Source organism: Sitophilus oryzae, unplaced genomic scaffold (genome assembly GCF_002938485.1).
Source record: "Sitophilus oryzae breed Bouriz unplaced genomic scaffold, Soryzae_2.0 scaffold_1297_pilon_pilon, whole genome shotgun sequence".
In the NCBI taxonomy this organism is placed as follows: domain Eukaryota; kingdom Metazoa; phylum Arthropoda; class Insecta; order Coleoptera; family Curculionidae; genus Sitophilus; species Sitophilus oryzae.
In genome coordinates, this window is record NW_022145945.1 from 9,404,950 (window position 1) to 9,418,255 (window position 13,306).

A 13,306-nucleotide genomic window follows, 5' to 3' on the forward strand; every position below is an offset into this window, starting at 1 on the left:
TATTCCTGATTTGTTAGTTGCTTTATGTTGCGAAAATAAGTAGAGACAACAAAGTTGAAAGTGACTTAGGCCTCAGAATTTTTTATTGCAGTGAAACTTTTTCGATTTAAATTTCATTTAAATCGTCCGATTTAAATGAAATTTGGTATGTCGATAGATTGGACCAAGGTCAACTTGACCATGTACGAGACGTGTAACTGTGACTTGGTTTGTTTTGACCTAAGAAATGTCAAAAGTTGATGTCGTCTGATCGCGACCAAATTTGGTGGGTAGGTATGCGAGCGACGATGCACACGGTCCCACCCTGCAAAGTTGGATACCACCGACATTTCGTTTACATCTTTATCAGGGTGGGACTAAGGATTTGATACTAAAGAAAATGAGGGTCGATTTCAGCATAATTGGGGACAGGTTATAGGATGATGCCCTCGACGTTTCGAACCGATTCCGCTAAATGGACGAAAGCATCAGGAGTTTTCTTAATTATGGGTCGATTGGAACCAAACTGGGCACGTGGATAGAGGTACCCGAATGGAGTCCTCAGACAGACAGACGGTCATTTTGATACAAATTTTCTGAAGACGATTCAAATTTAATATTACTTTTTCAACATTTCAACCTAAACTTTTTCAAACATGTCCTTCAAATCCTTCAATTTAATAGCTGTTAGTAAGAATTTTCACTTCAAATATGCGCACATAGGGTACACACAGTTTTTTTCAAAATTAGTAGAATTAAAATTTTACCTAAATTCGCTATTGGATTAATGACGCCTACGTATATTTTTATTTTTCTATTTTGTGTTTATCACCTGAATTTTGTTGCATTTATTCATTTATACCCTGTATATTGTTTGTTCGTACGTAAAGTAGTATTTACTTTGACTTATTAAGCAACAGATCTAGTCATTAAAGTTATTTCACTGAATCCCATAGCCCATAGCGCTAACAGCATAAAAACAAATGCTTAAATTTTATTTATTTGGGGCATCCTGTATATTTAACAATTAACTCTAATTATTCAATATGACTCCGAATCTAACATGTAAATGATCCAAAAGGTTACGTGGAGCTCCAATTGTAGACAACAGTATAATCAAAACCAATATGTCCCATAAAATTTAAAACTCTTTTTAATGTTCAGAACATCCTATCGTTTTTATGTGCTGGGTAAGATATTTTTTTCTTCTATTTTAAAATGCATATTAAATTATAATAATTTATTACGATATATAAAATTATAACGTATTTTATTATTTAATTGTAGATTAGAAGAACAACACATAACTGTGCATGTTAATTCTACTTTTTATATTTATCAGCCTAATATAATTCAAGGTCGACTAGATTCAATATTAAGCCCGTATAAACGGAACAACTGACATTAGTTTCAAATATGTCAAACAAAAGATTGTGAGATGTTTCAAAATTGAACCCACATGTAATTGTAGTAAATCACCGTGTACAGATTTAAAATTAATGAAACAAGACGGACACCTGTTAAACTTGAAAAAATAAGTATATATTACAAAAATGGGTCTTTGACCTGCATTCCTATGAGCATTTTTATATTTGGTATACCCATTGAATATTAATTTTTAGATTAGGACTGGAAGCTGTATATTATAAAGATATACAAAACTCAATAAATAACAAAATGAGTAAATTAGTAGTATTGTTTAGGACATTTTTAGAAAAGCGTCCTGTGTTAGGCAATTGTATAGTGTATGGCACATTATGTGTAGCTGCTGAAACTTCTCAACAAACGATAAATAAAAAGTTTTTGGTAAGAATTATGTTATTTTTGAATTTTGAAATTGTAAATGATTTTCATCTTTTATTTATATTTTTTAGGAAAAACCTAGTAAACCATTGGATACGGCGACTATTGGTAGATATGCCATTTATGGAACATCAATTGGTGGTCCGTTAGTATCACTATGGTAAGTATATTATAGTAAGCTTATGAACCTTTAAAGAGTCGTTTTGTACTACACACAACGGAAAAGTCTAGGGATATTACAATTTTATCCAGCTATCGTCAGTAATTTTATTATTTGCATTTCTGATATAATAAAATTAAAATAAACAAATAGTTTACAGGACGTATTGGAAATAAAAATGCGAAATTTACCGAATTTTTCAAATTTACCTTGATTTTTATTGAACTCCAAAAAATACACACATTTTTTTTTATTCTAAACTGTGAATTAAAAAAAAAAGATAAAATCATTTTTACTCAATAAAGGGTATGGCCTCCTCTACTGTTCATTACAGCCCCTCATCGTCTCTCCATGCTCCTGATCAGGTTGTCGATCTCTTCTTGAGGTACAACCTGCCACGCTGCATTCACGGCCCGAACCAGATCCCTACAAGTTTCAAGAGGCATACCTATTCTCAAAATTCTTCTTTGGACCGCGTCCCATACGTGCTCGATGGGGTTGAGGTCAGGAGATTGTGCCGGCCAGGGTAAGATGTTTCATTGATGAGCATTGATAAATTCACTTACCACTCTGGCTGTATGAGGCCGTGCATTGTCATGCATGAGAATGAAGTTTCTCCCAAAATCATTGGCATATGGTAACACGACAGGCTCAAGAATTAAATCACGATATGTGGTTCTTGTTAGAAACCTTTCAAGAAAAACGAGATCGGTTTTTCGGCCTAACTGGACTCCTCCCCAGACCATAACTGTTCCACCTTGATAAGGGTGCACTTCCTGAACATGATCCAACCGAATAAAATTTCCCAGTTCTCTCCATACCCTAAGCCTTCTCGAATCCGGATGAATTCCAAAGCGTGACTCATCCGTGAAGAGAACATTGGCCCATTGTTCATTCGACCACTGAACGTGATCTTGAGCCCACAAATATCGTACCTCTCGATTTCCTCTCGTTAAGGGTTGAGTTCTCCAGGGGCGTCTGCTTCTTAAGTTGACCTCTCTTAATCTATTGCGAACAGTGTCAGGACTAACGGTTACATTATGTGTTTCCTGGATAATTAAACTAAGCTCTGGTGCTGTAAGAGTCGGTCGGCGGCGGTATTTAATTGTAAGAAATTATCTTGCTGAGGGGTAGTAATGCGATGTCGCTCTGTGTGCCTTTCAGCAACATCACCACTTTCACGGTAGCGTGCACTTAATCGCGATATTCTTCAGCATAAAAGAGTCTTTTAGTATTTCATCCAGTACACCTTTGAAAGATGTGAGCGAGTGCTGAAACCAATCTAGTGTGTAGTGGACAGCAATGTTATTAAAGTTGTGACAGCTTCTATACAGTGGAGCAATATTTACGAAGAGTTTGGAGGCGAAAGGTATATTGATATCTAGTTGCGACTACTGGAATGTGCCAGTTTATATACCTAAAATATACAAATATGTGATAATCTAAGAATAGTCTACAATATTTTTTTTTGTAGAAATTAAGTACAAAATTTTGTAATCAGTATAATGTATATGTTGAATATTTATTCCGGTGTATTTGTTATTTTTTATAAAATAAGATTCCATTCCAAGTAGTAAAGACTGATTAAGACTAGTGAATTTGTCTTCGGGAGTTTTTTATAGTTCATAATTTTGAAATTTGGTATTGTATACCCTATCGGCAAGCCTCTTGGGCCGGTGTTTACAATTATTATAGGAATAAATTGCTATGGCGAACTAGTAAGTTGGAGACGAAAAAATTAACATTACTGTCCGTATTTTGTTTGAAAGTCAATCCACATCTAAATATACAGAAAAAATACTTCTGAAAAAAAATGGCAGACTGATATCAATGTCGTATGAAAGGTTCAAGGGAAAAACATGATAAGCGCCATTTCAGTGATTTTACAGGAGAGCACTGGACGGCTGGTAATTCAATCAGGTTCTTGCCGTGTATTCTATGTTTTTACTAGGCATATATCATAGGATTTAACAACTTATTGCCGTGCAGAGTTTATACATTTTGTAAGGACCAGTTAGACCTACTACTAGAATTTTTAGAATGAGTGGGAGGGGGGTTAATCACTTCGACCTTACAGATCCATTGTGTCCCCCTTTCTTGAATCATAACTCATCATACAGTCCCAGGGCTTTGACAAAAGCCAGTATCTGGGACGGTTTTATAGAGGGTAGTTCTCCATCTCCAATATCAGTCGTACATGGCACGAATGGTTGTCGTCTCGGCGCACTCAGTGATGAGGTGTACTGGTGTTTCACCATCTTCCCCACAGAATCTGCATTCGCCGTTTCTTCTTAGTTTCAATCTACTGAGGTGTTCATTGAGGAGACAGTGTCCTGTTAAAACCCCGTGACAATCCGAAGATTGTTCTTACTCAGACCCAGGAAGATCTGTGATTTTTCTTGATCATAAGCCCCTCAGAAACTTCTTCGAGTGTCTTAGACCATTGCAAGATTTCCATTCCAGGTTGCGGATGGAATCTTCCAAGTTCTTGAGTTCCGCCTTGAGTTGGTTACCACTTGGAAAGCAGAACGGTTCTGGTCCAGTTAGTGGAGTGTTCGCTCCTTTCCTAGCTAGATTATTTGCTTTTTCATTGCCTTCTATCCCTTGGTGAGCAGGCACCCACTGTAGGAGGACTTTGTTTTCTTTATTAATTTATTCAGCTTCTCTATGCATTCTTTGACCAATTTCGAATTGATTGATACTGAGTTGATCGCCTTTAACGCTGCTTGACTATCAGATAAGATGGCTATTTCTTGTTTCCGATAGTTCCTATCTTAGACCTACTACTATAATATTGTAAAATTCTAAAAGTATGAAATTGGCGCTTATCAAGTTTGGTTTGATTGTACAAACTGATATTTTTTTATATTTTTTAACTATAAACAAGGCTATTACTTTATTTTCTTGTTTTTAAAATTTTGAAAGAATTTGTGCTATTTAAGAAACCTTTGTCCTAAATTAACTATTTTGTTTTTATTCCTCGTATAATTTGTATTTTAAAACAATAATACCAGTAAATATTTTAAAATTGTTGCAACCAAATAATAGCAACACAACTATGATGTATATCAAAATGAAGTTTCTCCCAAAATCATTGGCATATGGTAACACGACAGGCTCAAGAATTAAATCACGATATGTGATTCCTGTTAGAAACCTTTCAAGAAAAACGAGATCGGTTTTACGGCCTAACTGGACTCCTCCCCAGATCATAACTGTTCCACCTTGATAAGGGTGCACTTCCTGAACATGATCCAACCGAATAAGTGTCCCGGTTCTGTCCATACCCTAAGCCTTCTCGTATCCGGATGAATTCCAAAGCGTGACTCATCCGTGAAGAGAACATTGGCCCATTGTTCATTCGACCACTGAACATGATCTTGAGTCCACAAATATCGTACCTCTCGATTTCCTCTCGTTAAAGGTTGAGCTCTCCAGGGGCGTCTGCTTCTTAAGTTGACCTCTCTTAATCTATTGCGAACAGTGTCAGGACTAACGGTTACATTATGTGTTTCCTGGATAATTAAACTAAGCTCTAGTGCTGTCAGAGTCGGTCGGCGGCGGCATTTAATTGTAAGAAATTATCTTGCTGAGGGGTAGTAATGCGATGTCGCTCTGTGTGCCTTTCAGCAACATCACCACTTTCACGGTAGCGTGCACTTAATCGCGATATTACACTTTGCGTTGTATTTAATGCTCCAGCTACGTCGATTTGGCGCATTCCAGCTTCGAGCATACCTAAGAGCATACCCATGGCCCTTAGCATTTCGTCTCTGTTAAGATGTCTACGCTCCATAATGTCGTTTAATACTAAACAGAGTTATTTGAATGAATTCTGGCCAGTTATCATAAAAACATAGCCAGTACAGGTTAAATTCGAACAATTGATGCTATTAGGTGCTTTTTATACATTTGACAAAAAATGCACAAACACTTCTGCAAATATCCCAAATTTAGAAATAACTAGAGTGACTACTTTGTTTTAATCGAAGTAGAAAGAATCGGCCTACAAATATGTGGTTGTTTATTCAAAACATTTTATTTTTAACTTTAAAGAACTTTAATAAAATGATAACCCTAGATTTTTCCGGTGTGTGTATTATTTTTCATAATTTTTGGTAGTATTTTATACTATTACGTATAATAATTTCTTCCATATGTGTACAAATATAATATATCAATAATTTGGTAAACAAAAAGGGGTCAACATACAGGGTGTCCCAAGCTGAGCGTGCATTGGAAGTTCTAGAGAACGACAATATCTAGATTGGTGATTTTTTGCATATCATAGTTTTACAACGAGATCTGTCGATTAAAAATATTTTCAATACGGCGGCATTTCCGGAAATACCGGAAGTTGACAACAACTTCCTTATTTTAAATGGATGCCCCCATTTTTTATTACGTAGGTACTTAAACTCCCTGTAAAATTTTATGATTTTTGATATCAAACATTCTATATCTAACATTAACCGTTTTTGAGAAAAAAAAAATTTTTGAACGAAAAAAACTGCCTGTCACAAATATGTGTATAGCCTAAACGTCAAATTTAGTGATTACCACATCCACATAAAGGGAAGACATGTGGCTATCTATTTCAAAAATGAAATTTTTCGAATGCCGTAATAATGACCGCAGCTGTCATGGAATTGAGCAATTAAAAAATTATCATAAATAATTTTTTTCAAATGGAAACCCACTTTTTTTATTTCACTAGTGAAAAGGCTTTTCATTTCGTTACTTTTTGACTATACATGTTCCTATAACTAAAATAAATTGTTTTTAAGTTATTTAAGATTTAGTTTCAAAGAGTATATTTTTCTTGATTTTAACCAGTAGCCTGACTTTAAACGTCAAGTGATGTAAAACAATAGATCTGGCTATGTCATATAGTGACACTTTGTTCAAAAAGCAGTATGTTATCGATCATTATTCTCGAGCCAACTTTGCTTGTTTGTTTTCGATCATATATCGGTATATTATTAATAATATCAATTATTAGATATCACTAAAGAGCAAAAATAAGAGATATATTTCTATAAATACACTTTTTAAACTCTTAAGGCAGGCAGTATAATAATTAATAATATCATAATATTAATATTAAAATTATAATAATAAATTAATTATAATGTAGGAAATTCAAATAATTCGTTATCTGACAGATGGAAATAAATTGTCTGACTGTTTGACACTTAACGTCAAAGGAAGCTAGATAACATCAAGAAAATTATACGTTTTCAAACTAGATCTTAAATAACTTAAAAACGATTCATTTTAGGTATAACATGCACTAGTAAAATAAAAAAGTGGATTTCCATTTGAAAAAAATAATTTATGATAATTTTTTAATCACTCAATTCCATGACAGCTACCGCCATTATTATATGACATTTGAACAATTTATGTCACAGTGGCTGTGGTAATCACTAAATTGTACTTTTAGTTTGTTGTTGGTTTTAATGCACGCTCAGCCTGGGACACCCTGTATATCATCCTGACTATTGGAATTACATGTACATTTTCTTGACAGTCACCGGCAGTCGTTGGCATCAGTTGACTATAATAATATAGCAGACATAGACGGTCTTCTTCTTAACAATCACTGGCAATCGCTTGGCAATAAAATTATATTTTGGCAGTACATGTACATTTTTTACCCAAGTGGGACAACGCTCGGGCCTGTCAGAGGACCTGTCAATATTTTTAAGTACACTTGACATTTTGTCTTGGACTCTTTTGTTTTGTAAATCACAATTAACATTTAACATGGATACTATATGACTCTGGTTCGCCTTGTATTAGAAAATAGAAGAAAATACATTGAATACTGCTTATACTACACATTATTTTTAGGTACAAGTTCCTGGACAAAAAGCTACCTGGTACAGCGGTTAAGACTATAGTGAAAAAAATGCTTGTTGACCAATTTATTTTTACGCCACAGCTTTTAGTTGTATTTTACATTTGTTAGTACTTTTTATACCAAAGTATCATTTTAGATGTTTTTCACACAAAACCTTCATTAAAAGTATTTTAGAATCTAATTTAGATGTAACAGTTGTTGTAAATGTTTTTTTTGTAAAGGATATTTTTACGTTCCTACTTGTGTTTTTAAAATAATAATAATATTTCGCGCGTTCTCACTATAGGTACAGATTAGGTATCCTATAAGTATACAGATAAAAATCTTGTCCCTAATTCGATGTAGAAAAATTGTTTTTTATGACGATTAGCAAACGAGTAAATTTTCTTGTGCGCAAAAATAAACACCCGTTTAAATAGCGTAATAACTGGGCCGGTCAAGCGCTGTGCACAATTTTAGAGGCCATAAATGGGCGTGCTTGTGCGCAAACTAGTAACCTAACTAATGCGCGACTCCGAAAGTTGGAACCACGAAAAACAATGCTTTTGACGTTAAGTTTATAATCTGTATGATCTGTGCTATAGGTTTGCTATAGGCTTGGAGTATTGTCTGCCGGTGCTGCCATCATCGAAGAATATCGTAAACAACCGACATATACAAATACACTCATAGTATATGCCTATTTATTTTTTTGATTGTCATGAGTACTTTTTTTACCCAATTGTTTCGTCGAACTGAACTGAATGAACTTGAATCCATTTTTGGTTTTGATCTAACCGGTGTGAGAAGCTGCGAAGCTATAAAATGTTTTTTCGGGAGAGTTGAATATCAATCCAAACTATCCAAAATCGGCTATTTTAACCAGAATATCATAACATTCAGTCTAAATTAGATTCCTAAAATAATTTTAATGAACGGTTTGTTTACAATAACACCTTGCATAATAATTTATTTTTTTCAGCCATGAGCATTCTAGAAAGAAAAGATGACCTACTAGCCGAGTGTAAAGAAAAATTTGGACACACGTTCCTAGCAAATTGTCTATTCTGGTTACCCGCCCAAGCTGTAAATTTTTCAGTAATTCCCAGTGTATACAGGGTAACCTACATTGGGGCCTGTTCCTTTGCATGGATCAATGTACTTTGTTGGTTTAAAAGACAAAATCTAGACAATAACACAGATAATGGAATCATTGATAATGAAAAAGTACAATAAAGTGATTTTTTTAAATAATAGTATTTACTTTTATACCATCCTGGCAAGCGAAACCTTGGGTGCCGATTTTCGTGTGTGCGAAGAGTACGGTCAACACGTTTAGTAAAATAAGATATGTACTGAATAAAGATAGAAGAGCAAGTATTTTCACAAGCGCATGTAATCCAGCGTCGGATTAAGTGGTTATGCAATAAATACTTATTTTTGCTCTCTCCGATTTACTAGATTGCCATAGCGATTCACTCTTTACTCTCCTTACATGTAAACACCGACCCAAGGTTTCGCTTGCCAGGATGGTATATTGCGTAATATCTTTGAACCTTGTAATCCCATATTCTCACAATTATTACACTCAACAAACCGCAAACAATTTTGCGGTGGAAAGGACTAAAAGTGAAGGAGAAGACTGTTGAGGTAGCAATATCGATAAGTATGCCGTTAAAATTGATTTAAAAAATATAATCTTTGAATGTGATATTGTGTATCAAGATGCATGCGAAACCTGGACACTTAAAACGGACATTATAAGTAAACTGCAGGTCGCACAACGCGCAATGGAACGAAATATGCTGGGAATCACTCAGAAAGACCATATAGAATAGAGTGGATTCGACAAATGACCCAGGTAATAGATGTCATCCACAGAATCAAATCCCTCAAGTGGCAATGGGCAGGACACCTGGCAAGAAAAACGGACAACAGGATATACTACAAATATTCCTGCATGGTACCCACGAGGAATTAAGAGACCTATAGAAGAAGACCAAACCTGAGATTGGACGATGATATTACGAAATTAGCAGGGATAACCTGGGACCGCATAGCCAACTATAGACAATAATAATAATTGCGACGCCAACCGACTTGAGCGCTGTCACTATTTTTTGAATTACGGCTTCTGATTGGCCGAAATCTATTTCATGAGACCAATGGTTCGACGCGCAATGCGCAGCTTCATCCAATGGCATTAAAATGTAAAAACCGCCAATTTTCGACTTGAGCGGTGTTGTTAGCTAAGGGACGATATCTTTTAAGTTTAATTAAATAAAATATAAGCTTCGAAATATATTTTTTTCTTTTTTTGGATATTATTTTATCCGTAAGATTTAATGTATTTGGCGATTTTTAATTTAATAAATGTTCTAATTATTATAAATGTAAATACGAAAAAATACATTACAAAAATATTTCAGTAATGCGGATTACTCACTAATTTGGCAGTTCCGAATTTATGATTTTTTAATAATTTTTTGTCATTTCTAAGGCCGCCATAACGCCGTTTTTTTTTAAGTAAATTGATAATAGCACAGATTATAAACTTATCGTCAGCATTGTTTTTCTGGTTCCAATTTTCGGAGTCGCGCACTAGGTTAGTTTGCGCACAAGCACGCCTACTTATGGCCTCTAAAATTGTGCACAGCGCCTGACCAGCCCAGTTATTACGATGCTTAAACGGGTGTTATTTTTGCGCACAAGAAAATTTACTCCTTTGTCGTTTGCTCATCGTCATAAAAAACAATTTTCGTACCACGAATTAGGGACAAAATTTTTATCTGTATACTTATAGAATACCTAATCTGTGATAATAGATAATCAATTACTAATATATAGCTCTCTATGGCATCAAATGTGACTTGCAAGCCAACTTTTTCATCTGCATTAAGGTGGGGGGTGGGGGTTAAATAACGCATGTCTAAAATATATTTATTTTTTATTAATATATATGTACACTTTCACTAATGGAATAACTATAGTGTACCAATCCAGTTAAATATCTCTATTTTTTAACGACAGTGTCTCAAGTGAGACAAAGGTTTCCTAGCTACATTACTAAACAACAACAATAACAAATAAAGTAACTGGATTAGTAGTTTTCCATTACTTCAATAAATATTGACTTCCGAATATCTTAATATATAGCGTATAGTCTCGTTATCTATAAACTTTTCAAAAATAAGTTACAAAAGGAAACAGAGAAGTGTATCAAGGTGAATAATTTATTAAAACCATTTAAAAGTTGCAATTTAATTTGAGCAATTCCTATAACAATACAAGTAACTTATTTCCGTATACAACTTATTTTTGTTTGGTTCTCTGTTTCTTTTAAAACATTATATTTATTCTACATACTTTAATTTCATATAAATTAATAAGGATTCATTAAAATAGGTGCATTTTTGTTGGCAACATATTCTAATGTCTTGTCAAATACTGAAATGCCCAAATCTTAGCAATTTATCTCTATAATGTTGACAAAAATTAATTGTCCGAAAAAACTTTTAATAAACGGATCATCCATAGGACACTGTATATCAGAACATCCATGTTAATTTATATGATTTAGTACTCCACTACATTTCTGCCATGTAAATAAAGAAAACACTTATCACACACCAATCCACCATAGTAGAGGCCATGTAAATATGTACCGATTGTTTTATATATATCTATCAATTTACTTCTTTGTATTAATCTTACTGTAGTCTTATGTATTGCCTATATGGTACTGAACGTTTATAAATTAAACTTTACATTTTGTACAAAACAATATTATATCTATATACTTTAATAATAATCATATATTTTAGTCTAAAGCTACCATTATTTAATAATGAATTTCGCAAAACAAAAAAAATTGATAAATCTAACAAATGCATTTAATAGTTAAAGCAAATTCAAATTGTCAAAAAAACAATTTCCTGTCCATATAAATTAATAGTATAAATAACAAAACATATAATAAATTTCAAATTTCTTACATTTAAAATATCAATCGTTTGCTTTAGAAGAACGATATGACGTTTTTTATTTGACAATAAAATTTTGACCTATACATAAACCAAAAATTACAAATTCAACAATGTATTTTCAAAATTAGAGAAAATAAGAAATCTTAATAAGTGTTTATTTTCTTTCTTTAACAGTCGCCTGGAAAACAACGTATCATTCTATTGTCCAACTGATTCCACATAATTTGCTGGATACAACCCTACCCTTCCGTCTTTTCTACCTTTACACCAACCCTGTTCATCTTCATCCTCTAACTTTTCAAATACATCACCTATTTCGAAAAAAAAACATAGGTATATAATAAATGTAATTTTTTTCAAATTTTGTTCGTTCTTAGGGCTGAAACGCACTGACGGCCAGCTCGCTGCGACCACGTCGATATATTGCGTACATATAGGTGCGTCCAGATGAACGACCAGTTTCAGCAAGGTTGTCAGATCTAACGATTTTTTACATTTTACCAATTTGAAAATACTGTTTTCGGAAATGTTAAAATATCCGAGTTAACTAAAAAGCGAAGTTCCTATTCATGAGCTTATTCAATGTTCTAATATTATATAAATAATGCATTTAAAATATTAATAGTAATTACAGTAAGGTAATTAGTATATAATAGTTAGTTCACACATTGTAGAGGAAGAAATAAAAGATTATACAGGGCAGATCAAAAAGAAACTTATATATGCTTTTTTATATTTTACCATCGAAACTCGAAGGTATAATAACAGGTATCATACCAACCATAAATAGAGTATGTCATATAAAAATGTTTTGAATTTTTACTAGAATCGAATCTTGATAAAAAAGGAACTAAATTTAAGTTTTCCTTTGATCCAGTTTGTATACTATTTCTTTGGATTTTCTGCACGTGTGCAACAACTACACTAAAACACTACATCTTATAGAAAATTTTGCGTTGAATTTGAGCGATTTCATCTGAAAATTATTAATTTGGAAGAAAAGCGGCAACAAGCGGCAGAAAATAATAATATTTAGTGCAGTCTACTGGTCGCAGCGACCCAAGGTTATTAAAAGATAAGTTTGTCTCGTAACTCGATCCGTCATTATCGAAAACGTCATCTACTACGTCATAGGAATGATACCGCTCATAGATAAAGGGATAAAAACTGCCCACACTCCGACAGTGCATTTCCGAATCGATATTCATTGTGTACTTTATTGTTTATAGTGTATGGCGTCAATAGTTTTCAGTTGTTTGACGTGTGTTTTCTTTATTGTATTGTCCATTTATCTCTCTTTGTCGGTTGCATTATATTTTTTATTCCTTTTATCTATGATTTTATACGTTCTATCTACGTCAGAGTGATGCTATGTGCACGTGTGCAAAAACGGCGCTCCTATTGGTCCAAAAGTTACGAGACAACCTTACCTTTTAATAACCATGGCAGCGACCAGCCAACGGCCAGGCTTGGTCGTGGTCGTTAGTGCGCGTTGTATCATTTGATTTAATGATATTACAGGTAGCGGCGACC

The 13,306-nt window shown here is 33.8% G+C and overlaps 2 protein-coding genes across 10 annotated transcripts in view; one reads left to right on the top strand and one right to left on the bottom strand.

The window, feature by feature from the left end:
* Positions 1-925: 925 nt before the first annotated feature.
* Positions 926-9,043, top strand: LOC115874724 (mpv17-like protein). 4 transcript variants are annotated; one of them, XM_030889976.1, is made up of 6 exons: positions 926-1,169; positions 1,267-1,513; positions 1,602-1,785; positions 1,854-1,942; positions 7,799-7,911; positions 8,770-9,043. In XM_030889976.1, exons 2-6 carry the CDS (start codon positions 1,479-1,481, stop codon positions 9,021-9,023), a joined length of 675 nt encoding a protein of 224 aa, XP_030745836.1. In that variant the 5' UTR covers positions 926-1,169; positions 1,267-1,478; the 3' UTR covers positions 9,024-9,043. The 4 variants fall into 4 exon arrangements, with proteins under 4 accessions (XP_030745836.1, XP_030745837.1, XP_030745838.1 ...); XM_030889977.1 differs by having other exon boundaries at positions 1,338-1,513; XM_030889978.1 differs by having other exon boundaries at positions 927-1,169; positions 1,267-1,517.
* A 2,319-nt stretch (positions 9,044-11,362) lies between these two features.
* Positions 11,363-13,306, bottom strand: part of LOC115874725 (protein kinase C and casein kinase substrate in neurons protein 1) — a 65,675-nt gene continuing 63,731 nt past the window's right edge. For all 6 annotated transcript variants that reach the window (XM_030889987.1, XM_030889985.1, XM_030889984.1 and 3 more), the window contains one exon: positions 11,363-12,084. In XM_030889987.1, coding sequence (XP_030745847.1) covers positions 11,972-12,084 — 113 coding nt within the window. In that variant the 3' untranslated portion in view covers positions 11,363-11,971. The remainder of the gene's footprint in view (positions 12,085-13,306) is intronic.

What these genes read in the sequence shown, in the direction of transcription:
- LOC115874724 (XM_030889976.1), top strand. Translation starts at nt 1,479, where the DNA reads ATGAAACAAGACGGACACCTGTTAAACTTGAAAAA. An exon ending in CACCTGTTAAACTTGAAAAA is followed by an intron (nt 1,514 to 1,601) that starts ATAAGTATATAT and finishes ATTAATTTTTAG; the next exon opens with ATTAGGACTGGAAGCTGTAT. An exon ending in TTTAGTTGTATTTTACATTT is followed by an intron (nt 7,912 to 8,769) that starts GTTAGTACTTTT and finishes TATTTTTTTCAG; the next exon opens with CCATGAGCATTCTAGAAAGA.